This window comes from Lacerta agilis, chromosome 13 (assembly GCF_009819535.1).
Source record: "Lacerta agilis isolate rLacAgi1 chromosome 13, rLacAgi1.pri, whole genome shotgun sequence".
Taxonomy (NCBI): domain Eukaryota; kingdom Metazoa; phylum Chordata; class Lepidosauria; order Squamata; family Lacertidae; genus Lacerta; species Lacerta agilis.
The window spans coordinates 35,004,134-35,029,622 of NC_046324.1; the positions used below are offsets into that span (position 1 = coordinate 35,004,134).

At 45.9% G+C, this 25,489-nt stretch overlaps 1 protein-coding gene across 1 annotated transcript in view; it reads left to right on the plus strand.

Annotated features, from left to right (window-relative positions):
- Window positions 1-24,263, plus strand: part of PRR35 (proline rich 35) — a 38,996-nt gene extending 14,733 nt beyond the window's left edge. Inside the window, exons 2-3 of the mRNA XM_033167717.1 lie at window positions 19,380-21,109; window positions 23,045-24,263. Of these exons, the coding sequence (XP_033023608.1) occupies window positions 19,380-21,109; window positions 23,045-23,978 (2,664 nt within the window). The 3' untranslated portion in view covers window positions 23,979-24,263. The remainder of the gene's footprint in view (window positions 1-19,379; window positions 21,110-23,044) is intronic.
- The last annotated feature ends 1,226 nt before the right edge of the window (window positions 24,264-25,489 follow it).

A 25,489-nucleotide genomic window follows, 5' to 3' on the forward strand; every position in this document is an offset into this window, starting at 1 on the left:
GCTGTGCCGGTTGGGGCTAAAGGGAGTTGGAGTCCATGAACATATGGAGGGCCACAGCTTCCCCTGCCCTTGATTTATTCCTTCTCCTGGCCCCACTCTTCCTCCGCCCCTCCCTGGTTTTATTCCAAACAGCAGCCGTCAGGGTGAGTTCACCTTTTCCCTAGCCCCAAAAGCCCCTTGCAGGGTGAGCCAGGCTGGCAAGGCCCGTCAGTTACATCAGAGCTTGGCCATTACGGAGCCTTCGGAACAGAACATGTCTCCTATCAAAGCACAAAGGGCAAAAACCAGAGGAGAGAGAAGCAGGCAGGACGCCCTGACCTTTCAGCCGGGAGGAGAGAGAGGAATAAAACTTTCAAGCTACCTGTTGTTGTTTTTTAAAAAAATAATAATAACGTGCGGAGCAAGTTTTCTGTTATCATCTTATCAAAGGACAGCTTCCCCTTGGAGACCGCAGGCCTCTCTGAACTGCGAGCCGTGGTGATGAGTTATGAATTAACCTGACATTGCTCCAAATAGAGGCAGCTGCCAAACGCAAGATTAAATATATAAGGCCATTAAGAAACGGGCAGGGGGAGCGGAAGGCAGGAGGGTAATCAAGCCTGGGAACTGGTAGAAAGGAATGGCGCCCAAGGGCGGTGCAGTATTGCGGGGAGATAAGGATATCTCTGGGGCAGCTTGTGGAACAGCTAAAGAAGAGTCACGGGAGCCGCTCATCGTTTCGTTCCAAATGGCCTGGAGTGAACCAAGGAGCCAGCAGTCAATGCGCACACCCCAAACAAGGATGGGCTTCTATCCTGAACAGAGTGCGCCATGTGATCTTGGGAACATAGGAAGCTGGCTTATCCTGAGTCAGACCCTTGGCTCATCTAGCTCAGTATTGTAGACACTGGCCGGCAGCAGCTCTCCAGGGTTCCAGACATGTACCAGGACATGGTGGGAATGGAACCAGGGACCTTCTGCAGGCAAAGCAGATGGCCTGCTCCTTGGCTATGTCTCAACACAGTTTGAAAGCACAATCTTTCAGTGATGTTGGTGGTTTCAAACTTTGTTGGCAGGTGTGCAGATGGGTGCAGATTGTGAACTGAGCTCATTCGCACTCAGGACTTATCCACACTTAACTTTTGCCCTGAGCTTTCAAGGCATAGGTGCATGCTTCCCATGGTCCATTCAGGTTTTCAATGCTCTGATTCAGCAGTAAAGAGTGAATTTTCATGGGGAAAGTGTGTGTGGGGGGGGAGCACATAGACATGAGCCTGGAAAGTCCAGACCTGTGCTTCGCAGTGCAGATGAAAGGTAATTGCAGACGAGCCTTTCCTGAACTAAAAGGCAGGTGCCTTTGTCAATTCTGATGTCTTTGAATTTTAAGAACATGGGAAGAGTCAGCTGGATGAGGCCAGTGGCCCATCTAGTCCCACATCCTGTTCTCACAGTGGCCAACCAGATGCCTGTGGAAGTTGGTTGCAAAAATCCATCTATTTGGAGGATGCATATGAATGCATATGGATTTCAATGCAAACTTCTTCTTTTTTAAGTTTTCAAGGTGATGGGGAAATTGGTCAAGCTGAAGAATGGGAAAATAAGAAAATGAGAGAAACCAAAACTGGCAGATTTGTTCATCGTTACCATCCAAAACTGACCGGGGCCTACATGCGGTTACAAGGTTATACACAGGAATCTGCCATGTACCAAGTCAGACCATTAGTCCATCTAGCTTAATATTGTGCACACTGACTGGCAGCAGCTGTCCAGGGTTGTGGATGGTAGTTTCTCCCAGTCCCACCTGGAGATGCCAGGGATTGAACCTGTGACCTTCTGCATGCAAAGCAGATGCTCTGCCACTGACAATCTCCCCTCAGTGTGCAGCTAGATGGTTTTACATTCTGGATTGGGGGGACATGAACTCTTTAGATGGTAATGTGTACTACTTCACTTACTTAAAAATGTGGCGAGAAGCTTCTGCTGTATTTGGGGGACCTCCTGTTCATTCTGGTTTCTGGGTGCCCTGACATCTGCCCATAAGTCATACCCTGGTGGGACCACACTGACTGCCCCAAAGATAGCCTCTCTGTCATTACCAATCTTTCTCTGAAAGACATGGCTTCAGAAGAGTGTTGGGATATACTGAGCTGTGCATAGGAGCAGATGGGTGTGGTACTTTGTGTAAACTGAGAATGTGTTCCTAGCTTGTTCCACCCACCCCATGTCCTATGCACTAGGCATATCTTGTAGCAGTGAGTTCCACAAGTTGATTTTTGCTGTGTTAAGAAGTATTTCCTAGACAGGCTGCTTTTTGTTATCAAGTGGACAGGGATAGCTTGAAGGGTTGTATCCAATTCTAGTCCTTCTCAGAGCTGACTCACTATGGGCCAGGTTCATCAATTTCAATGGGTCTATTCATGAGTCTGACCAAACTGCGGGAGGCAGTGGAAGACAGGAGTGCCTGGCGTGCTTTGGTCCATGGGGTCACAAAGAGTCGGACACGACTAAACGACTAAACAACAACAACAATTCTGAGCAGGACTTAGCCCTCAAAAATCTCCTGGTTTTTTCACAAGACCTTAAACGGGGGAGAGGCAGGCCCTTGAAATTCTGAGGTCTGTGATTAAAAATAATAATAAATCACATGTTTCGGCAACAAGATCTCTTGGCACAGGTTCCCACCATGCATAACTTGAGTCTTGAAGGGTTGAGGAATGTAAATACTGATTGTTTCAGAGAGATAAGCACCTTGACCTTGGAGGAAAAAGCTGCCCTGGGGAAGGACAGGAAAAATACTTCTTGAAATGACAGGGAGATTAGCATGGCTTCCCATCAGAAATCAATGAGAAGTAGATGTACCTAATCAAGGAGAAAGGGATTGGGGGGGGGGGGTTAGTGCTGGCTTGGTGCTACAACATCCTGGACACTCACTGTTCTCCTATTGGCAGGATGGAAGAAGGGCCATCGCAGCTCAGTGGTAGAGCACCTGCTTTGCATACAAAAGGTCCCAGGTTCAATCCCTGGCATCTCCAGGTACAGCTGGAGAAAGTAGAGTCAGTCTGAAATCATGGAGAGCTGCTGGCAGTCAGTGTAGACAATACTGAGCTAGCATTTTCCTAAAAAAAAATAGCAAGCTGCCTTATACCACATCAGACCCTTGGTCCATCTAGTTCAGAATTGTATGACAATTCTTTGTCACTGAGCTACAGCCATTTCCCAGCCCCCTGTAGACAATCCAGGAGCAGATGAACAAATACAAGTTCAAGGTCATTTCCAGGTGACAGCTTCCCAGGTGGATTGATGTGTCCATGGGTCAGATCTACCTGTTTCCCATGAGCTGCCCTTCACAACAACCACCTTTTTTAATGACCTCTTTGGTCAAGCCCATTTCTGGGCAGGCAGTGAACAATACTTCCGCTTGCAGCACTTCTAGTCCTGATGGCGTTTCCTGGCTGCTGCCTCGCTTTGTTTCTTCCTTGGGCATCCTTTCATGCAAGCTGTTCCGAGGGAGGTAAGTCTCGGCAAGAGCTCCTTCCCGGACTGCACAGAAGCCACTCACTTTGCCAAGCTGTTGCCATCCGGACAGCCACCTGTGCAGGCTTAAGCTGTGCCATCTGGGAGGGTGAAGGTCAGTGGGAAATGCCTCCCCTTCCTTACGATGCCGACTGAAAGGCCCTTGACAGCTCCTAAGCCCTTGTGGATGGCTTTGGAAAAAAGCCCAAAGCAAATTCATAGACTTTTAGAAACAGATGAAGACAGGAGGTCATAGAATCACAGAATTACAGAGTTTTAGAGTTGGAAGGGACCTCCAAGAGTCATCTAGTCCCACCCCCTGCAATACAGGAATCTCAGCTGAAAGCATCCGTGACAGATGGTCACCCAACCAGCCTTTTTGCTCAGGGTAGGATTGCCAGATCCAGTGTAGGATTCCCCCCAGCGTAGGGTCTCATAATGCCAGGGTGCAAATCTATCATGCGAATACCACATACAGTTTGGGTCGCCTCACCTCAAAAAGGTTATTGTAGAGTCAGAAAAGGGCTGATCAATGAGGTGGAGCAACTTCCCTATAATGAAAAGTTTGCAGAGCTTGGGGTTTTTTTTAATTTAGAGAGAAGGAAAGTAGGTGACATGACAGAAGTTCATAAATGGATGCATGGCATAGAGAAATGGATAGAGAAATAACTTTTCTCTGCCTCTCATGGCACTAGACCTCATGGACTTATTCAAACAGAGCATAAACTGTGGAACTCACTTCCCAGTTTCTGCTTTGATGCCGGAATGTCCCACTTTTCCTTAGGACATCCCTATTTTCATCAGAGAAATGTTGGAGGATATGGAGTTGTGCGACCCCCTAAGCCAAAGAGATAAGTAACATTTAGAAGACATTTTTTCTTTATTTTTTTCTGTGTATTTGTGTTTTTATTGTTTCTTTTTGTAATTTGCAAAATAAATTTAATAAAGATTGTTTTAAAAAAAAGACATCTAAAGGCAGCCCTGAAGGTACAGGGATTTTTTTAAATGTTTAATGTTTTATTATGTTTTTATATATGTTGGAAGCCACCCAGGGTGATTAGGGCAACCCAGTCAGATGGCTGGGGTATAAATGCAGCAGCAACAACAACAACAACAACAACAACAACAACAACAACAACAACAACTGAATAGGCTGTCCCTATTTTCATTGAAGAAATGTTGGAGGCTATGATCATCAGGGGCAAGTGGGGAACCACCAGAAGTGCCTCCATCATAGAATCTCAGCAATTGAACATAGAGAATCACAAGGTCCTTTGGGCCAAATTTGCTTAGGGCTTTGTGAATTATCACAAGACTCTTGAACCTGGCCTGGCAGCAAAAGGACGTAGGGCAGAGCTATTGATGGGTGAGGCCTGGAGGAGAGTTTCAAGAGTCATGCTGGAGTTCTCCACCCGCTGCTTTTAGGTGTTGTATGCAGCAATTTAGATGTTGTCACGGCTGATCTGGAGCCTAAGCCGAGGAGCCCAGCAACTTGCCCAGTCAACTTCAAACCAGCCTGGCTGGCAGTACTTGCCTACTCTTCTCCTCCCCTCCTGCCAGCTGGGTTTGTGTGCACTGATCCTGCTCGTTCTGTGCCTGTTGAGGTGCTTGGCTGGGTTTGACCTGCTTTCGATGAGCCAGGGTTTGTCTTTGCTGAGACCTCACCCCCCTCACTGCCTGCTGTGTCCTCCTCCTCCTCCTCCCCACTCTAAATCTTGCCAGGGCCACTGCAAATCACAAACAAGCCTGGAGGGCAAATGGGTGGAAATGGGTGCTGGCTGGGGAGGAAGAAGAGGGCAGAGCAGTTGGCTGTGCTGTTTTCCGCAACCTGGGCTTGGATGCCATTCTGCCCACAGCCGTATCAGTGTGACGGAAGGATTGCTCTCTGAGACACTTCTACCTGGCTCACCTGCTCAGGTGAGTGCAATGGAAAGGGAAGGAGCCACCAGCCCACCCTGCTCCACCTGTAACTTTTGAAAGTGGGAGCTTACAGCCCAGAGGAGCTGCCAGCAAGTTGGATTTCAGACTCATCCTTAACTGTAAGGCATGACAATTGGCTTTCTTTCCCTCCTTCTGTCCTTCCCTCACCCTCCAGGAGTTGGCAGGTGAAAATGCTGGGTGGGGGTCTATTTGAAAATATGCCAGCAGGGCCCTTGTTACAGAGGCAACACAACAAAGACTGACCATCCCTTCGTGGTAGAGCATCTGCTTCACATGCAGAAGGTTCCCAGGTTTGATTACCTGACGTTTACAGGTAGAGCTAGGGAAGACCTTAGGTCTGAAACCCTGGGGACCTGCTGCTAGTTTGTGTAGACAATACTGGGCTAGATGGGCACCTTCCTGTGTTTATGGTTTCCTTTTGCTTTTTTATTTTCGGGTTCAGCTCCTGTGCCCGCAAGAGAGGCTGTGAGATTCATCAGGCGAAGCTCACCACCATTGGTCACTTGATCTCCATCCCAGGAAAAAAAAAAAGCTGAACCCACTTAAAACCTGCACATCAGAAGACTTTGAAAGGCACAGGGTTCCCCTAAGCACAGTTTGGGAGCTTGAAGTCACTTGGGCATGGTGGCAACATACAAATGAGAGTCTGGAAGGGGTGTGTGGCTGGGAGAGGGCTTCAATAGACGACAAAGCTCTGGGACCTTCTGTAGGAGAGGAAATGAAGATCAGGAGTGGTTTTTTTAAACTCTGCTCCACCATAGTCTCATTCAGGCTGCATTCAGGTGGTAATTTATTCCGTTTCTCTGACATTGTTAATTTCCTATTCCTATTTGAGATTTCACACGATGCAGAAGCCACTTCTGGGAATGTAGCGGAATATAGTCTGGTGGGAATGTAGCAGAATATAGTTTAGTGCTCCTTTCCATGTTAATTGGTTCTATCTGCAACCACATTAACCCAGAAATTAGGGGGAATCACGTGCAAAATTTTGGGCAGCATATTGGCATAAAGTTCTTTTCTGCTATTTTCATGGGGGAATCATGAGAGAACAGCAGCACATGTTGTAGAAAAGGTGGGGGAGTAGCAACATTGTCCAATGACCTTCATTGTTCACAACACACCCACTGGTAGCAATGAAATTTAGCACAACATACAGCTACCATATAGCTGTATCAAATAATGGGAGCCAACCCTTGTGTGTTCAGTGGCTATTTGTAAGGATAGTACATTTATGCTGAGTTTTGCTGGTTCATGCTCCTCTTATGCTGGTTTATTATGTGTTTTGCTCTTTACTTTTGGATTGGCTGCGAGTGCCTAGCACTGCCCAGGAATTTGTAGAAACCAAGAAAAAAGAAAGAAAAAAAGAGGCGTTTCTCTTAAATGGATAGTGTAATTAGTGAGCCACACCAAGAAATCAGGCAAAGCCATACCAAAGTTGGATTTTGGTCTGCCATCTTGATTCAAAATGGCGCCTGGAACATAAATGAAGATGGCTGCCCCCATCTTGGGAACCCTTGTGCAGAGTATGGTGATGATAGATTGAGAGGCAGGTGAACCTATGACAAAAAAATGGGGAAATCATCTCAAAGTCACGTTTCAGTCCAGCATCTTGCATCAAAATGATGTCTGACATACAAACATTGTTGAAGACCACTGCCCCCACCTCAGGTACCCTCATGTGGAGCTTGATGATGATATACTGAGTGGTGTCCTAACTCATACTTAAAAGATCACACCAAAGTTGTGTTTTGGTCTGCCATCTTGATTCAAAATGGCTGCTAGTGTCCAAATGTTGACAACGACCACTGACCCCAGTTTGGGAGCCCTTGTGTCAAGTTTTGTGACGGCATCTTGAGAGGTGGCAAAACCTTTAGAGAACAGATGTACAGGCAGGCAGGCAGGCAGCCTACTTTCCAGAATATATAGTTGATTCCTTTGTTCTTACGCTGGTCGCTGTGACAGTTTTAATACATGTGCTGCTATTTATTTATGGATTTTATGATTTTGTAAGCCACCCAGAGGACTTTTTGTTGAATTGGTATAGAAAAGTTGTTAACAACGAACAGCGGCGGTAATAAAACAATAGTAGTTGTTTCTGTTTGGGCATTTGGGGAAGATCCAGACTGTATCAACAGGAGCGCCACAAGTATTTCCCCAATTACAATGCCTTGTTCCATACAACTGAATGGAGTGAATGAGGGTGATCCTATTGATTTCACACAATGCCCCAGAGTGATGCTGCTTCAGTGTCATTGTGAGAAATTGAAATGGTGGCCAGAGCTAGGCTCCTGGTGCTACTCAGAGCTGACAATAAGTAAATAAAGGGCCAGTTTAACCAGTGGGGATTGGCAGCTATCCCGGGATCCCAGATGCTGACACCAGCCCTTGATTTTATTAATTATCCTGAAGCCCTTGGAAGGGGAAAGTCTGTAGCTGAGTTGCAGCACACCTGTTTTACATGCAGAAGATCCCTGGTTCCATCTTCATCAACTCCAGGCTGGGCCAGGGAAAAGTCCCTTCTTGAAACCCATGCAGAGCTGCTGCCAGTCAGTGTAGGTGATACTGAGCTGCGTGCACCAATGGTCAGACTCAGTATAAGGCAGCTTGCTATGGGCTGTATCCAATAGGAGTCCTGCTCAGAGGAGACCCGTTGAAATGAATGGGCATGGTGAACGTTGTTCCGGTCATGTCAATGGGTCTACTTTGAGTAGGACTTGGTTGGCTTGCTACAACCCAATGTTCCTAAGCCACCTGTGTGGTTGACTGGGTTGGTCCTGCTCCAGGTTTGGTGCATCTGAAGGAGCTGTCCTCCCTGACCTAATAGCTGCCAGCCGCTTCCTGGAGATTTTAACTCCTGGCCGTTTAGAGATTCTGGCACACGGGAAGGTCAGCTGTGGTCCTTCTGCTTGAATACACCCCCTAATGAGCTGTCCAATTGTTTTAGCTGATCATTTGCTCCTAGGCGAGCTTTCAACAGAAAGTTCCTTTCTGAGATGCTCCCCCTGCCCCTCCCTGGGTGATTTCCATGAGATGGGGAAAAGAGCAACCTTTTCATTCATCTGGAAGCGGGCGTGTTTATATAATCTCGTTTGTTTGTTTGTTTTATACTGAGTGTGCACCCCAGAGTTGCTGCAATCAACGGGCCTCGTGCCATTGATTGCAGCCGGAAGCCGGTGGCACACTTTGACCCAACCGCTTACTCAGGAGCGTGTGCTGATGTTGCCATGGGGATAAAGTTGTAAATGTATATTCCCTGGTGCGAGGGATCCTCATCCATGTTGGATGGAAGGACCTATCATTTTTGGTCTTCTCAGTTTCTCATTAGTCCAATCTTGAACTCTCCCTGGGCCATAAACACCCTCTTTTGGCCACAACCCACCTCCCTAGGCCACACACCTCACAGACCCTCTGCCCTTGAATTCCAGGAATGCCTCTCTCTTGTCTGGATGAAGGAGAGTAAGAAGAGTGTGTAGAAATACCCTACTGCACAGAGGTAACATTTACATTCATTGCTCCATCCACTTTTTATTTATTTATTTTTTTGCCTCTGACCCTACTGGCATGTGGCCCTTAAAGGTTGCTGAGAAAGGAATGCGGCCCTCAGGTTGAAAAGCATTCCCACCCATGTTTTAAGGCAAGCGACAATCTCGCAGGACCAAACATTTAAGTCATTTATAAATACATTTAAAGAATTAAATATTGATAAGTAAGGTTCGTTGCTGCAGAATTAAAACTGGAGCCCCACATTGAACTCTTGTTCTTATTTATTCATTTGCCTCTGCTGTTGATAGGATTTGGGGTGCGTAGATTTACATGTTTAATATTTTGATCACACATGATATACTTAAATATGTATTTTATCTCAGTGTGTCTATTTCACAATGTATTTTTTTTTAATCCTAAAACACACATTTCCAACATTTTTGGTTGCATTCTTTGCTCAGAACTGTTATCACGAAATTTGGAGAGAAGTGCAAAGTCTGAAAGGCATCTACATTCTGATTCACACATTCATAGAATCATAGAAATGTAGAATTGGAAGGAACCAAAGAGTCATTTAGCGGCCAAAGATGGGAGACCATGGAAAGTAGGAGGAGTGTCCATTTTCAGGCCAGCGCATTGGCCCTTTAAGAATCTAGATGCTCCACAAGGGGGCGGAGCCTGAGAGGCTCAGTCTGCTGTCAGAGCAAGTGGCTTACTTGGAGCTCTCCATGGTTCTGCAAGTCCTAACTAGTCTTACTCTGTGGGCTCCTTCACTGGATCAGAACGCGACACTGCAATTCACATTGCCCTGATTATTTGCCATGCTGCTGGGAGATATTTTGAGTGAACAACCGTCTCCCAACCTCATTGCTTGATGGGTAGGAAATGGGTAAATCTGTTCAATTTGATTTCTTTCAGTTTCATGTTTTCCAGTCTTAAATTCAGTTCTCAGTATTTTTCCATAACAATTGGTGATTTTTTAAAAAGTCCTCATGAAAATTCATCAGCGAATATACACATTTAAATGCAAAATTTGAAAAAACGCAAATTTTGATGGGTGGCTGCCTTTCACTTTGCATTTTGTAAAGTGCAAAACCAGGTAGCCTCACCTTTAAGTGCAAACTGAATTAAATTTCTCCCCGCAAATCTCTATTTGTGGGTTCATCACCTCTTTCATTTTCATGTCAAAAGTGAAAGGTTCAAGCAGAGGATGGGAAAAGCAGGCTGGTTTTCCCCCAGCTGAAACACCACAGACATAAACACCGATCAATACCAGCCATTTATCCCAATGACTTGTGGGATTATTGGCTCCCAGGCCTTCCTTGGCTATTAGCAAAAGCTTTGCCCTTGCTGTTTTTTGTAGCCTGGGGTAGAAACAGATCAAGCTTTTAAGTGTTTATTGTGGAAAGCAGTGAAGAGTTAATGGTCTTAACAAAGTGCTGGTTATTAACAAAGCATGGAAATGAGCGGGGGACTGGAGGCATAGCTTGTCCTGTGGTGGTGGTTCAATTAGGGTTTCTTACCTGCCTTTCACCATGAGGTCACAGGATGGTCATAAAACCATCACACACACACACACACACACAGAGAGAGAGAGAGAGCGCTAAAACAATTTAATTGACTCTGTATACCGCTCTTCATTCGAAGATCACAGGGAGGTTCACAGCATAAAAAATACAGGATAAAAACACAAAATACATAAACCAAAACAATACCCTGCCTCCCACAACCAGCATTTACAACCAGAAGAATAGGCTGGGTTCTAGTAATGTGCACCTTGGGTGTCAAAGGCCAGGATAAAAAAGTACACCTTCAGCACACAGCAAAAGCAGTACAATGACAGTGCCAGGTGCACTTTTGTGGGGAGGGAATTGCACAGCTTAGGGGCTGCCACAGAGAAGGCCGTCTTCTGGGCCACCCCCACCTAGGTGTGGTAGGGGGGAAGGAGGAGAAAAACAGCTCTGACTGAAATTCCACTACCACACAATTCTTTAAGCTGCAGAAGACTTGTATTCTATGGTACAGTGGGGTGATTTTAGAATACTCTGGATTTAATACTCTTGGAGGAAGATGGTGTGTGTTTATTGTATTATTGTGTTGTGCTGAACCCCACCCTTAAGCCTGCATCCTTCTCCATGATGATGAGATGTTTTTCTGTTTAAATTGGTGAGCTTTTTTTAAAAAAAGAATGCTCCCATACATATAAATTAGCACATGTCATTTTTAGGCAGAGGAGCACCTTCTTTTTTAGCACATGCAACTTTTATGGAAAGCTGTGTCCACTTTTGGAGGGTGGTGATGCTTTCCCCCCTTTTTTTGGTGATGCAGAAGTGCCCACTCCACATGCATTATGTACTGGGGCGTGCTTTTGTGAGGAACAGAATTAGCGTGCCAACTTCTCACTGAGCTTTTTGTACAGTTGTTAGTTAAAGAAGTTTCCTTACTATGTGCTGATGGCTTAAATCAGCACTGGTGGTTGGTAGTTGATGACTATTAGATGCCCCTCACCTGCTTTGTTCAGGCTGGAGAGAGACTGTTTGGCCTTTTGGAAAGAAGGCCTGTGGAAAGATAAAGTTTGTATCTTTGCAAATGGCTGACGAGAAGGGCCCGGAAGGAGGTAGGGAAGCTTTGGGGTAGCTTTGAGGGGGGACTGACTTCTACTGCCTGCTGAATCCGGCATGCCCCAACCCCATGCTCCACTTAAGCAGCTTTTACAAAAGCACCCACAAGCTTCTAGGGACCACCTCTCCTTAAGGTCCTCAAATAATAACTTTTTGGAGGTCCCGAGCCACAAGGATGCTAGGTTGGCTTCAACTAGGGCCAGGGCCTTCTCAGTACTGGCCCCGACTTGGTGGAACGGTCTATCACAAGAGACCTGGGCCCTGCGGGATTTGGCATCTTTCCGCAGGGACTGCAAGATGGAGCTGTTCCTCCTGGCCTTTGGGTTAGTTTCAGTTTAACCCTGATGTTTCATTCTTTTGGTGTGATTGGTGGGCTACTTAAAAATGAGGCTGCAGTCTAAATTAAATTTTAAATTGTATTTTAATCTGTATTTTAATGAATTGTTTTATGTTTTTGTTGTGATTTTATTGGTGTTAGCCGCCCTGAGCCTGGGGAAGGGCGGGGTATAAATAAAACATTACTATTATTATTATTATTATTATTATTATTATTATTATTATTATTAAAATTTAAAAAATCTGGAAGGCTTCGAAGGAAACAAATAGCATTAATGATTGGTTTCAGTGGTTGAGGAATAAACCCTTAAATCTTTGGCCCATCTCTGCAGTGCTTCCCATCAGTGAGCTAAAGATCCTGCTTGAATTGTTGGTGTTGCGAGTTCAGCATCTTTGCTGCCGCCACCCCTGCCTCCACAGCTGTCTGATCTCATTACTGCACTTTCCCTCTCAGTCCCTGGGGGTGGCCGTTTCAGTTTCGCAAGAACTAGAACATCCCAAGTGAAGTTGGTCACCTGGAGAAGGGTAATGGTAACAAATACCTGGAACTGACAGCTTCCCTTGTGGGTAGTCTATGAGTCCATTTCACCTCATCCCTTTTCCTGATGCAGAGATAGGGCAATGTGAGCCTGGGTAGGGTTGCGGTGCTCAAACATGGCAAACCAGAACACAGACATGAGAATCTGCAAAACAGTCCCGATCTCATGTCATGTTTTCCATCCAACGTTTATGAGCTAGAAATAAAGGACACACTTGTAAACCCACCAAACACATTCTCTAGGTCACTGCGCCTCACTCTTAGGTCCCAAACAGATGCAACTACTCATTCTTCAATTTATTATGTTTTAAAAAAATTAAAAAGAGTAGCTTTGGGAAATCCTGATCCATTTAGAACTGGGAACATTTGATGTGTTGCTGGTCTGCGAGGTTAACTGTCAGAAATGCACTTTGGAATCATCTCTTTGCTTGGTTTGGGGGGAATGAAGTGCATTGGTGATACTTTATTTTTGCTTCTGTGGTCTGTTTCGTTTTCTATTATTATTATTATTATTATTATTATTATTATTATTATTATTATTATTTTATCCTCACAACAACCATGTGAGGTAGGCTAGGCTGAGAGGCAGTGTCTGGCCCAAGGTCACCCAGTGAGTTTCATGGGTAAGTGGGGATTGGAACTCTGGTCTCTTAGGTCCTTGTGATATTGTTTTATTTCCTTTCCTTTTACATTTTTATGATTCATTGTGGTTTTAATGCTACTGGGCGCTGCCCAGGAATCCTTGAGTGGAAGGTGGATTTCGGATGTCTCAGTTAAACAGGCATCTTCCAAGCAGTTGATTTGGGGTTTCATAAAATGGAGCAAATTGTTACTCAGTTTATTAATCCACTAAGAAACAAGATGGGGATAAGTCCTTGTGGAGTTTTCTGTCCTGGGTGCTGAAGTGCTGAAGCTCAGACTTAAAATATGAAATACATACATGAATTGGTTTTGGGGGAAGCGCTCTGACCAAAGCATTCGCTGCTCTGACCATTCGCTGCTCTGACCAAAGCAATGTCTGCCCCATTTCCTACAGCTCAGGCTTGATGCCTGCCTCCTTGATTGACAAAAGCGACTCTGATTATCTTGGGATGGTGTTGTAACAGCCTCTGCCAGCTTCCAAGTGGGTTGGATTTCAACTCCTATCAGCTGGCCTGGTGAAGAGTGCTTTATAACCATACATTGTGCAAAAGCTGTGGGGCAGATTCTGAACCTTATAAAAGAAGATAATTTTCACCCCTTGAGAAGCAGCTGCCTCAGCTGAAGCACTAGTGACGCCTGGTGGCCAAGTGAGGCTGCACACTACCCAGATTCCTGCAGAACAGGTTTCCCCCGGAGACATACATCCCCTTCAGCTATTTCTGCCTAATAGCTACAGAACCTTCCCTTTTGCACGGGTTGCAGGCGTACCTTTCTAGCTGCCAGGAATATCAGCACTCTTGGAACACATTTTCTGCTGTCTAACAACCTTTGCTGGATTAGCAGATTTCAGAGGGGTCGCCATGTCACTCTGTTGCAGAGAGAACAATAAAAGGGAGGCTGAGATGAGCACGGATGCTGGCCCCTGCTGAGCTAGACCACTGGTCCACCTAGCTCAGTACTGTCCACACTGAATGGCAGCAGCTCTCCGGGGTTTCATGCAGGGTTCCCTCCCAAGAGATGCCTGGGGTTGAACCCGGGACCTTCTGCAAGCAAAGCAGGTGTTCTATCACTGAGCCACACCCCTTCCTCCACGGTGCTCCAACCCCCTACCCTGCGCTCCAATTTCTGAAGGTTGAGTTTCTGAATCTCAACTTCCCCCCGCCCACTGGTTTTGTCAGAGCATACACAAATCCTGATTTCTAAATGTACATTTGAATGAAGTTGTGTTTTAAGTTCTATTTGAATTTATCATGACCTTTGTCACTCCCCTCCCTCAGTTGCTGCCCCATGTAGAATTTTAGATTGCAACCCCTTCGGGCAGGGAATTGTCTTCTTGTGCTATGGGGAACCTCCAATCCACAGGCCTCATTGGGTCTGCCAGGTCTCCCTGTTTGGCCCACAAGGAAAAGCTACACCCACCTCCTTCTACAGTTGGCATCATGTATGACATCAGGTCTGGGGTAGATGAAGGCGTGGCTTCGTCAAAAGGGGGTTTGCAGGCGCTACTGATCAGGCGGTCAGTGGTGCCTGCAAAGCGCTTTGCAGGCTCCAACAATCTGCTTACAGAGTAGGACTTGCAGGGATGGCTTGACACATTTTGAAGTACGTGAAGTAATACATATTATCATCTAAAGCAGACGTGGGGAACTGCAGGCCCAGGGTCAAATGCAGCCCTTCAAGCCTCTGTATGTGGCCTTGGGACCTCTCCCCAGGCCACACATCCCATCTCCCTCGGCCATAACCTTCACTCACCCTGCTTCAGACTCCAGCTGTTTTTGCCTGGCTGGGATGTGTCCCTTAAGCTCTGATTGTGCCTCTTGCTTGTCTGGATGGAGGATAGTGAGGGGTGTGTGGCACTATGTGCATAAACCAGCCTACTGTACAGGTAACGTTTGCATTGATTTCCCCTCCCACTTTTGCCTCTGGCATGTGGCCCTTGGAAGGTTGCTAAGGAGGGAATGAGACCCTCGGGCTGATAGAGATTCCTTACCCTGTACCCCATGAGACCATTTGAAGTAATAGACATTGCCATCTCTCTCTCTCTCTCTCTCTCTCTCTCTCTCTCTCTGTGTGTGTGTGTGAGAGAGAGAGAGAGAGAGAGAGAGAGACTATTAAATCCAGAGTTTCAAATTACCTAACTGCACCAGTGTTCTCAGGTAGAGATGGATGAAACTCACTGTTTCAGTTTCTCCCAGTTTCTCATTTTCCTAATAAAAGTTCGATTCTTTATATTTCCACATCAGTTTTCAGATTTTTTTTTTTTAAAAAATGAAAATTCATCAGCTTTTTAGCCTAATATACACTTCCCTCCCCCCAAGCGATTTACCCTAATATCAGGCACTTTTGTATGTTATTTTTTACTAACATCTACATTTGAACACACACTTTATGTGCATTTTTGTATGCATTACTTGGTTGGAGAACTGCCTTGCAAAATTCAGAGATGTTTGAATTTCAAAGGATGGCTGCATTCCGTTTCAAGTACTGAAATAAGTTTGCCTTTAAATGCAAACAGAACCAAATGTCTCCTCCATCCTTATACTCAGACCAGCTGGGCTTGAGTGTCCAATGTTCCAGAAAATACAATCCCCTCTTTTGCTGCTTCGTTCCTTATTTCCTTCCTCCTCCCCTTTTGGTTTCTCTGTTCTCGGGTGCTCTTGTTCCTTTGCTTCCACACACTAGCCCCCCCCCCAAAAAAACCTCTCTCCACTTTGCTTGGCCTTCCTTGCTCCCTGCCCTGTGTCTAGCTCCTTTTCTCAAGGCTTCTCGTGGCAAAGGGATCCGGCAATTCCCATGCACAGGTGCAAAATCTCTTGACGTGGCGCTGGCCCCCGGGCAAATCCCCATAATGCTGTGTCTCCTCAGCCCAGCGGAAATAACGCGTTGTGGCAGGTAGTGGAATTCAACAGACCAAGAATATCTGCTAGTGCGGGAAAGGCTCTGCCAAGCAGGCTTCCAAACACCTGTCTCTCAGAGCCCCAGAGCCTTGTTCCCAAAGCTACAGGTAGCAGTAGAAAGACCCCTGCAGACAGCAAGCCTGCCCAAATGCCCCTGGCCCCTCCCTTGTTCATCTTCACTCAGTGCTCCCAGTCTATGTGATCAAAGTGACACTCTCCGATGTGCAAACCCTCCAAAGTTTTGCAAGTGAAAAATCAAGACACCAGGGGTCAGGATTGGGGCTAGGGGTCACTCCCCAGAACCTCCCTGTTGCAGCTTGCTAAAATGGTTCTACTTAAGATAAAGGTAAAGGGACCCCTGACCATTAGGTCCAATCGCAGACGACTCTGGGGTTGCGGCGCTCATCTCGCTTTATTGGCCAAGGGAGCCAGCATACAGCTTCCGGGTCATGTGGCCAGCATGACTAAGCCGCTTCTGGCAAACCACAGCAGCGCACAGAAACGCCGCTTGCCTTCTCACCACGGCGGTACCTATTTATCTACTTGCACTTTGACGTGCTTTCTAACTGCTAGTTGGCAGGAGCAGGGACCGAGCAACAGGAGCTCACCCTGTCGCGGGGATTCAAACCGCCGACCTTCTGATCGGCAAGCCCTAGGCTCTGTGGTTTAACCCACAGCGCCACCCGTGTCCTACTTTGTACTACAATGTACTATGCATCAATTTACTCTGCAAAACCTTGTCCAACGATGAGAGGCCACAGATAGCCTTGAAAAGAGGCTGTGAACTATTACTGAGAGTTCAAAATCAGCCTAGGCAGCACACTACCCCATGAATGTGTAGAAACTAGCCTACTGTATAAAGGTAACATTTATATTGATTGCACCACCCGTTTTAGTGGGCTTCAGGCTGAAAAATCAGTCCCATGCTTCTTTTAGGGAAAGCTGCAATTTCTGGCGACCAAACTTGAGGAGATCTATCATCTCCCCGCTTTCTGTTTTGGGGTTGTTGTTTTTTTGTAAATAGCAACTGGGGTGGGGTGGATTCAGATTAGGACCACAGCACTGATGGAAGAAGGCATTTAACAATTTCCCTCCAGTGCCACTTTCCCAATATAACTTCCCTTCCCAAACAGCTGCTTGCCCATTAGGAAAAGTTGTGTTGGTGCCTGCAAGTTTTTCCAAAACAGATTTTTTTAAAAAACCTTGCAGCTTTTTAGTCAGAGGTACAGACAGAAGGGCAAATTTTAACTCCCCACAAACCCAGAATGGCAGCTCAAATTTCTCTCATATACACATCCAAACACACAAATAATTTCATCTGCTATGCGCTAATAACATTCTCCTACTTTTAGAGAGGGGCAAATGTGCCAATTTTGGTTTCTTTCAAGCTCTCCCTCCCTATCCTTCTCTCTTTCACACACTGTATAATAAAAACACAATGCTGTCCACGTTTTCACATCAGTTTGCAGGGGGGTTTTTTACGGCATGAAAATTCATCAGCATCTTACTCAGATCTCTCACAACATGCATGAGTTTGTATGCAATTCTTCCCAAATATGCACATTCTTGCAAAGCATCCCCCCTCCCATTTTTGCTGGTTATTCTCAATAAGTGCATTTTAATGCATATTTTACCCACGAAAGTGCATTTTTGTACACGCTGTGTGGCTGGAGAACTGCATTGCAAAGTTCAGTAAAGTGTGAATTTCGAAAGGTGGCTGTGCTTTGGTTTTCATATTATTTCAGAAAATATCAATCGGACCTTCAGAGGACAACTAAATCTAATTTATTCCCCTACCTTACAAGACTGTTATAAGGGTAACAGGCAGCGAATACGAAGCGCTTCAAACATTTCAGTTTAGCATAGAAGGGAGAGGACAGTGGCAGTGTGCCAAAATGGAGCAAGCAGCCCCAGTCAATGCTAACTACGATTCATTAGAAGTCTCTCCAGGCGCAGTTCCTCTCTGATAAGTATGGCTCTGCTGGTTGAGACCAAAGGCTGATCTAGTCCAATATTCTGTTCTCTCCATGGTGGTTGTGCTTCAGCACAAATTCCTGCTGCCTCCCCCCCTTTCTTGCCAGGGAGAGTGCACTGAGGGACTTTTCAGTCTAGCACAGAAGGGGAACAGCAGAAGTGTGCCAAAACTGAATAACCAGTCCTGGTCTGCCTGTGAATATTTCTGAGGCTGCCTCAGGCACATGAAGAGCAAATGTTTCTGAGCATCTGACCTGCAAACTGTGTTTGCAGAGGAGAGAGGAGTCCAGTTTCCCAGCTACGATTTCAGGCTGTGCATGAATCAATCTCTGAGGAACAGGAAATAGGACTGAGTTGGATATGGCTCTCTCTCTCTCTCTCTCTCTCTCTCTCTCTCTCTCTATATATATATATATATATATATATATATATATATATATCTTTTTAAATGAAATAAATAAGAAAAGTGAGGTGATGTGATGCCACTGTACTCCGTACACACAGATGTCATATCATGCACCTTTTAAAGTGAAACATTACTGGGGTGTGTGAGATGACAGGAACACAGGAAGGTGTCTTATACAGAGTCAGACCATTGGTCCATCTAGGTCAGTTTTGTCTACACAGACTGGCAGTGGCTCTCCGGGGTTTCATACTGGGAACATTCCCAGCCCTACTGGGAGATGCTGGGGACTGGACCTGGACCTTCTGTGTGCAATACAAATGTTCTGCTGCTGAGCTAAAGCCCATATTTTCCAGTGAGGCACAATATGAATGCCTACTTTTGCAGTACAGAGTCTATTAATGCATCTTTTTTCCAGTTTTTCAAATTTCATTTATACTTTTCAAGTTTATACATTTCACTAATTTTGCAATCATTTTAACATTTCAAAACTTAACTTCCTTCCCACTCTTTCTGTGGTTCCTTAAATTTATTTATTTATTTATTTATTTATTTATTTATTTATTTATTTATTTAAATCTTTATTGAGGATTGTAACATTCATACATTAAAAACAATGCACAACAAAACAAACCTCACACACACACACATAACCATAATACATCAAAAAGAAATTTGAACAAAACAAATCATACATATTCATTCATTGAATCATGCTATCTATTAATAAAATATCAAAATTCACTACTTAAATAAATAAATCATAACCGATCCAAGTTAATCATAAATCATAATACCTAGTTGTAAACTTGATTTAGGCTTCCGCCTGCCCTCCTCCCTTAAATTTATTTTTAATATCCACTGCATATCCAAATTAACTTAATTTGCTCATTTATTCACCTACTTCAAATATATACTCTTATAAAACTGCAGGTTATTACAATAATCGTGCCAATGATCTTATCCGTTTACAATTTATCTGTAAATATTCAATAAACCAATAAATTCAATAATTGTATTTTAATGCATCTTTGTGCTCTCTCTCTTTCCAGATTGTGCTGTGGTTCCAGCAAGGTGAGCTGTCGGGAGTGGATGCCTCGAGCCCCACACCCCGTAACTTGACATTCAGGTCGTCGGGGGCAGCCATGTCGAAGGAAGAAGCGGGCTGTAAGCTGGCCTCGGTCTACAAGCACAAAGAACGCAAACCCAAGAAGCCCCACTACATCCCCAGGCCATGGGGGAAGCCCTATAACTACAAGTGCTTCCAGTGCCCTTTCACCTGCATGGAGAAATCTCACCTTTACAACCACATGAAGTACAGCCTGTGCAAAAACTCCCTCTCGCTGCTCATCGAGTCGGACTGGCCCTATAAGAAGGGCAACCTCCTCCACCCAGATCTCCGACTCCTGCATGCCACAGAGGCTTCGCGGACTCGCGGGAGGCCTGATGAGCCCGAGGTGCGTGCCTCGGGGGCCACTGGAACCACAAACCACAAGCAGGCAGCGGACAGGGAGAGCGGCGGAGACAAACTTGCAGGCACTGAAGACGTGGCCTCGGAAAGGATGAGTGATGAAACCAACCAGTTCCAAGAGGAGGAGGAAGAGGAAGAGGAGGAGCTGTCCGGGCTGCTGCAGGACATGGACTCCGGGGAGAAGAAGGAGAAGGCGAAAGAGGTCAGCCCTGCTGGGGAGGACTCAGCAGAGCCTGACATGAACACCTTGCTCTTCCGGTTTAAAAATAAGAGGGATAAGCCTTGCAAAGACCCCACGCCGGACTTCATCATCACGGATGTCTTCTCCTTGAAGAAGCATGTGGTGAAGGGGAAAGAGCCACCTTCCCCTCTGGAGTTAGAAGCCAAACCAAAGCATTGCAAAATACCCAAAAAGTGCCCCGGGGCTGGCGGGGTCCTGATGGAACAATGGAAGCTAGTAGCCAATGGGCAAAGGAGAGGTGCCAGTGAGGTCCCAACCTTGTCTCCCGATGGCAACATCATTCCCTGTTACCCTCCTCCAGCATACGGTGAATACCATGAACCCCAGAGCCTCAACCTCTCTTTGCTGGGGATCAACTATCCATTGAACCCCAACCTCTTCTCTTATCTCAGCCCTTCTGTGACCAGCAGCACCACACCACACTCCCACCTGACCCAGCTGCCTTTCCTGGCCTCCACTGCCCAGCTGATGCACCCCCATTCTGCTCATTTCCAGCCCCTGCAGAACCCTGAGAGGTCGGCCTTCCTGCCCCGCTTCTACTACCCGCTCCTCTTTGAGCATTCTTTTGGTTCAGCGGAAAACAAGATGGCCGCCACCAAGCCTGAGGCCCAGCAACAACCCGCAGCCGCCATGCCCGCTCCTCCCCAGGCCAAAACCCCCACAGAGCCCCCAAAAGCTGGCCTGCTGAAGGTGCCAGTGCTGAAGACTGGCCATCCTTGGGTGAAAGGGTTTCGGGAAGAGCCACCTCCTCCTGAAACAAGCCACAAAGCGTTGCTGCTCCAAGCTGAAGAGGAGAAATGGCTGCTCCGCGAGAAGGAGAGCGGTTCTTTCCTGGGTGTCAACAGCCTGTGCAGAAAGCCAGTCCCTGATGCCTACCGGAGCATCGCGGGTTTAAAAGAGGGAGCCGCCCTTCTCCCCAATAGCGTCAGGAAGGCAGAACTATCCACGGCCACTTGCTTGGATAGTGGAGGGAACAACCACAGCAACCTGAAGAGGAAATTTGCAGGGAACAGCCTTGATTTTGTAGGCGCTGATGTACTGACTCCTGCAAAAGTCACATACCAAGCCAGGTATAATGTGCTACGTGGCCTCCATCCCTAATACATGCTTCGTAATTTATCCTGTGTGGCAGGAATGGGGAATCTCAGACTCAGGGGCCAAATGCAGCCCACCAAGCCTCTCTATATGGCTCTGGGGATTTTCCCCAATCACACACCCTCTCTCCAGGCCACACTCCTCAGCAGCCCTGCTTCAGACCATTCCTTGAGCCTTTTTGCCTGGCTGGGATGTTTCCTTGAATTCTGATTGCACAGATGGAGGAGAGGCAGGGGGTGTGTATATGTAAAAGTAGCCCACTGTGCAAAGATAACATTCACTTCCATTGCTCCACTCACTTTTATCTCTGGCCGCAAATGGGCATGTGGCCTCTGGAAAGTTGCTTGGAAGTGAATGTGGCCCCTGAGCTGAATTAGGTTCCCATTCCTGCTCTATAGCAATTTTTCTTTTCTTTTTTTAAAATGAATTTTCCTCAATATGTATACATACAAATACAAAGTGGGGAATGAGATTAGGGTTACATCCAGGGTTATCAAACTAGGGACCTCTATTTTAACAGGCTGCTGCAGAGTCCGGGCCAGTACAGAGTGATGGGCACACAGACCAGAGACTTGTTAAAGGAAAGCTTAGAGTTGTTTGGAACACATGATGCAGTCAGACCATTTTGGCCATTCAAGCTATTGCTGCCTACTCTGTTTTGCAGTGGGCAACCATGTATCCACCCACCCACCAGGCACACTGGTTACTTCCAGACAGCCTGTTCCTTGAGCATTCATCTCGATTTGTTTGCACAGGGTCTGATGGGATGTTAGATGGCACCAGCTATTTATTGAGCATTCATCTCAATTTATTTCTGAGGATGTTAGATGAAGTTGAGCCATTTTTATCTCCCTGCTGTCCGGTACATTTTTCTGTCACTTTCCTTATCACAAAAAGTCTGTGGGCATGTCTTCGGGCTGCTGTGGTATTTGGCTAGGAATCAATCACATACTGTCAAATGAAGGTGATGCCAGTTGCTTGGGAGCTCTTGCAGAACAAACCCACTTCCCCGAAGATTACAATAAGGAAAGTGGGTGGGAAGCTGCACTGGTAGGTGTGGGGTGACACTTGCTTTGATGCAATGTAATCTAATCTCCCTGCACACAAATCAGAAAGATTGCTCGTTAAATAGCCAACATCGTGTAATCTTATATGATGTTCCTCTTGCTGCCCTTATCAGAAAAGTTCATTGCAATGGTGGTGGTAGGGTTGTTGAAGAATACATGAAAATGAATGGCTGCAGTGCCCTGTGGTTAAGCCACTGTACAAAACAACATCTGCTACTAGGGAGCTGTCATTGAAAAATATTACCAAAGTGGTATCTGGCATCAAGGAAGTTATCTAAGAAACCTAATGCTTCTCCTATATGTTGGAGAGGGTGAAGTTTGGTCAGTACATACCTCCACATGTGGTAGGATTGCCCCAGGTGCAAGAGTTTGGGATGGTGGTGTGCCAGGATACCAATGTGATTCCTGGTCAATGGATACATTGACCAATGCTGGTCAACACTGGACCAACATCCATCTCCAACACCGTATTTCTGGATAGAAATTTAGACATTAATCATAAAGAGCTGTTGAGTCCATTTACTCTCAGTTGCAGAAGCAATTGTAGCTCAGAATTTGAAGACACTTCAGAATGTAAATATTGTACAAAAAAATGGCAATGGTACAAAAAAATGTGCTCTTTCAGAGAAAATCAATTTAAATTTTGCAACGTGAATTTGTTGATGTGACTGATTCCCACCCAAGAATAGTTACAATCTGGAAGCACCCCTTGCAAACTCATTCAACCAAACCAGAGAGGTCTTATTTTACTTTAGATGTTGTTCTGTTTTTTTTGCCCTGCTTCATTAACAGTTCTCTTCCACCCTGTCTGTTTTTTTGTTTTTTTTGTCCCTCTACCTTTAGCAGTTTAAGAGCTGCCCCTATGCAACCCTCAAAGTCTCTGGATCATTGGCACGTAGAACTCCATGCCTGCCCACCTGAAGACCAGGAAAAGATTGGCGGCTCTGACATTTTATCCCCCATAATTACACCTTCGGACCACCTACTTTTCAAGCCAAGCAAAGCAGAAGCTGTAACTGTTGACCCGAGAGACCCAGAGGCAACAACAGTGCTCATTGGTGACTTGTCCAAAACTTTAGAGGAGTATCAGGATGTGGAGAAGAAGCTCTCAGACCTGGCCAAAGAGGACAGCCCAGCGCAGAAGCAGCTAAGGGACCAGCTAATCAAAATCCGGCAGGAATTGTTCCATATCCACCAAGCACTGGAGAAGGCAGCCAAGCCCAGCGAGGGCCCTTTGGATCTCTCGGTGAAAAGGTCCTCAAGAGGTTTGGAGAAAGGATACCAGGACAAGAAGGAACCCAAGGATGCGCTTGGTGTTGGGAAGGTCTATGACAAGGATCCAGGTTCCATCAATAGATGCTTGGTGGTGGGTGAAGCTAGCGAAGAGGATGAGGCATCTGATCGTCTTGTTGAGACAGAGAACAAAACCATTGACCTGTTGATCAAAATGAGTCGTTCAGAGGCTCTCCGGAGAAGCTCCTCTTCAGACACCCACCTGGGAGCCGTAATCAAAGCCGAGGTGCTCCCACTCACTGTCCCACTAGAACTCAGGCACGTGATGGAGCCCTATTACAGCCGTACCACCAAGTGTGAGGCAGACTCCAGTGTCCTGCTGTGCACAGATGGGAGACCCAACCCCAACCAAGGCCCACCACTTCCTGTGACCGAAGACATCCCGGCAATGGGGTGTCGAGCCATCCCACGCTCCCTGTCATGTGGTCTGCCAAATGAGACAGACAGGGTGTGCATCCACAGTCCTATAAACACAGACCCGTGATCCTCTCTGTTTGCACTTGCCCAGAGTGCTTCGACATATCCCCTGCCCACAAAACTCCCTTTCCACACTCTTCCTGCAAACTCCAACAAACAGTCAAAAAAGGCTTTGAGGTCTGGAAGGTGCCCTACCCATCACAATGGCCTCTTGAACTTTGTGACATGAAATCCAGGTGGATCATATAGCATCCCCTTTTCAGATATTTATGAAATGGAGCTGCATTTGAAAAGTCCCATCCACACCTGTACGTCCTCCTCTCATTATGTCCCCAATCTGCAGACCTGGAGATGGTTGGGGAGCAAATTGTATCAACGCCTTTTGAAAGGACATGTGTAAGAAGGGGATCTGCCCATTTCCTTCCTTATCAGCTAAGCAAGATACATTTTCTGATAAGGCTAGCTTCCAGATTACCTGTTTATTAAGCAGTCATATGGATTGGGTTCCACAGAGTTTGTAGAGAGCTTAGATGACATTGCATCAGGCAAATGTTACCCCACACTTTTCAGGTAATATCCCCATCACTTGTCTTGTTGCAAAAGGTCTGGGTTTTTATGGGGGGCAGCTTTGTTGTGCAAGAGTGCCATGTCATCTGTTAAGTGTGCAACCTGAATTTGCCAGTATGCGGTTAAATTCCACCCAAAATAGTGACAGTTTCTGGAAGCTCCCATGGTCTCTTTTGAAGATGGATTAAAGAGGCTGATGGATCTCATCCCCTAAGAAATCAGCATCATTGAGCACCCAAAAAGTAAAAATGAGGCAGAACCACTGCAGGACTTTCAGACAAATTGTGGATTAGCTATGTAGTCCACTATTATACCATTTTAAACAGTCAAGGCTTCCCCCAAATAATCATAGGAAGTGTAGTTTCTTAAAGTTCCGGAGAGTTTTTAGGAGACCCCTATCCCCCTCACAGAGCTACAACTCCCATAGTTCCTTGGGAAGAGGGATTGACTGTTAAACCACTCTGGGAAATGTAACCCTGTGAAGGGAATAGGGATCTCTTGGCAATTCTCAGCACCCTTAACAACCTACAGTTTCCAGGAATCTTTGGGGGGAAGCTGTGACTGTTTAACGTGGTACAGCACTGCTTTGTGTGTACTTACTTACTGGTTTAGTACTGGAAAATGTTGGGGAAGCACAATTCTTTCCTTCATGTCAATTTTAAAAGCTTCCCTTTCCTGACAATATTCAGATAAGTGGTTATCTTTCTACACCACAGCTTCAATTGTTAAACTGGTTTAAACATCATTCCATGTCCTGTCCCTGTAGTTTTACGATAGGGGTTACACGGGAATGGGAAATTTGTGTTCCTCCAATGTTGTTGGACACCAGCTCTCATCAACCCCAGCCAGCATGGCTGATGGGTAGGGATGATGGAAAGGGTAGCCCAAAAATATCCGGAGAGTTATAGATTCAGCATCCCTGAACTTTAGCTCCAATAGAATTCACACCAAGCAACACTTTCCAAGGATTCTTTGCTGGAAACCAAGCCACTGAAACTGGTATAGAACTGA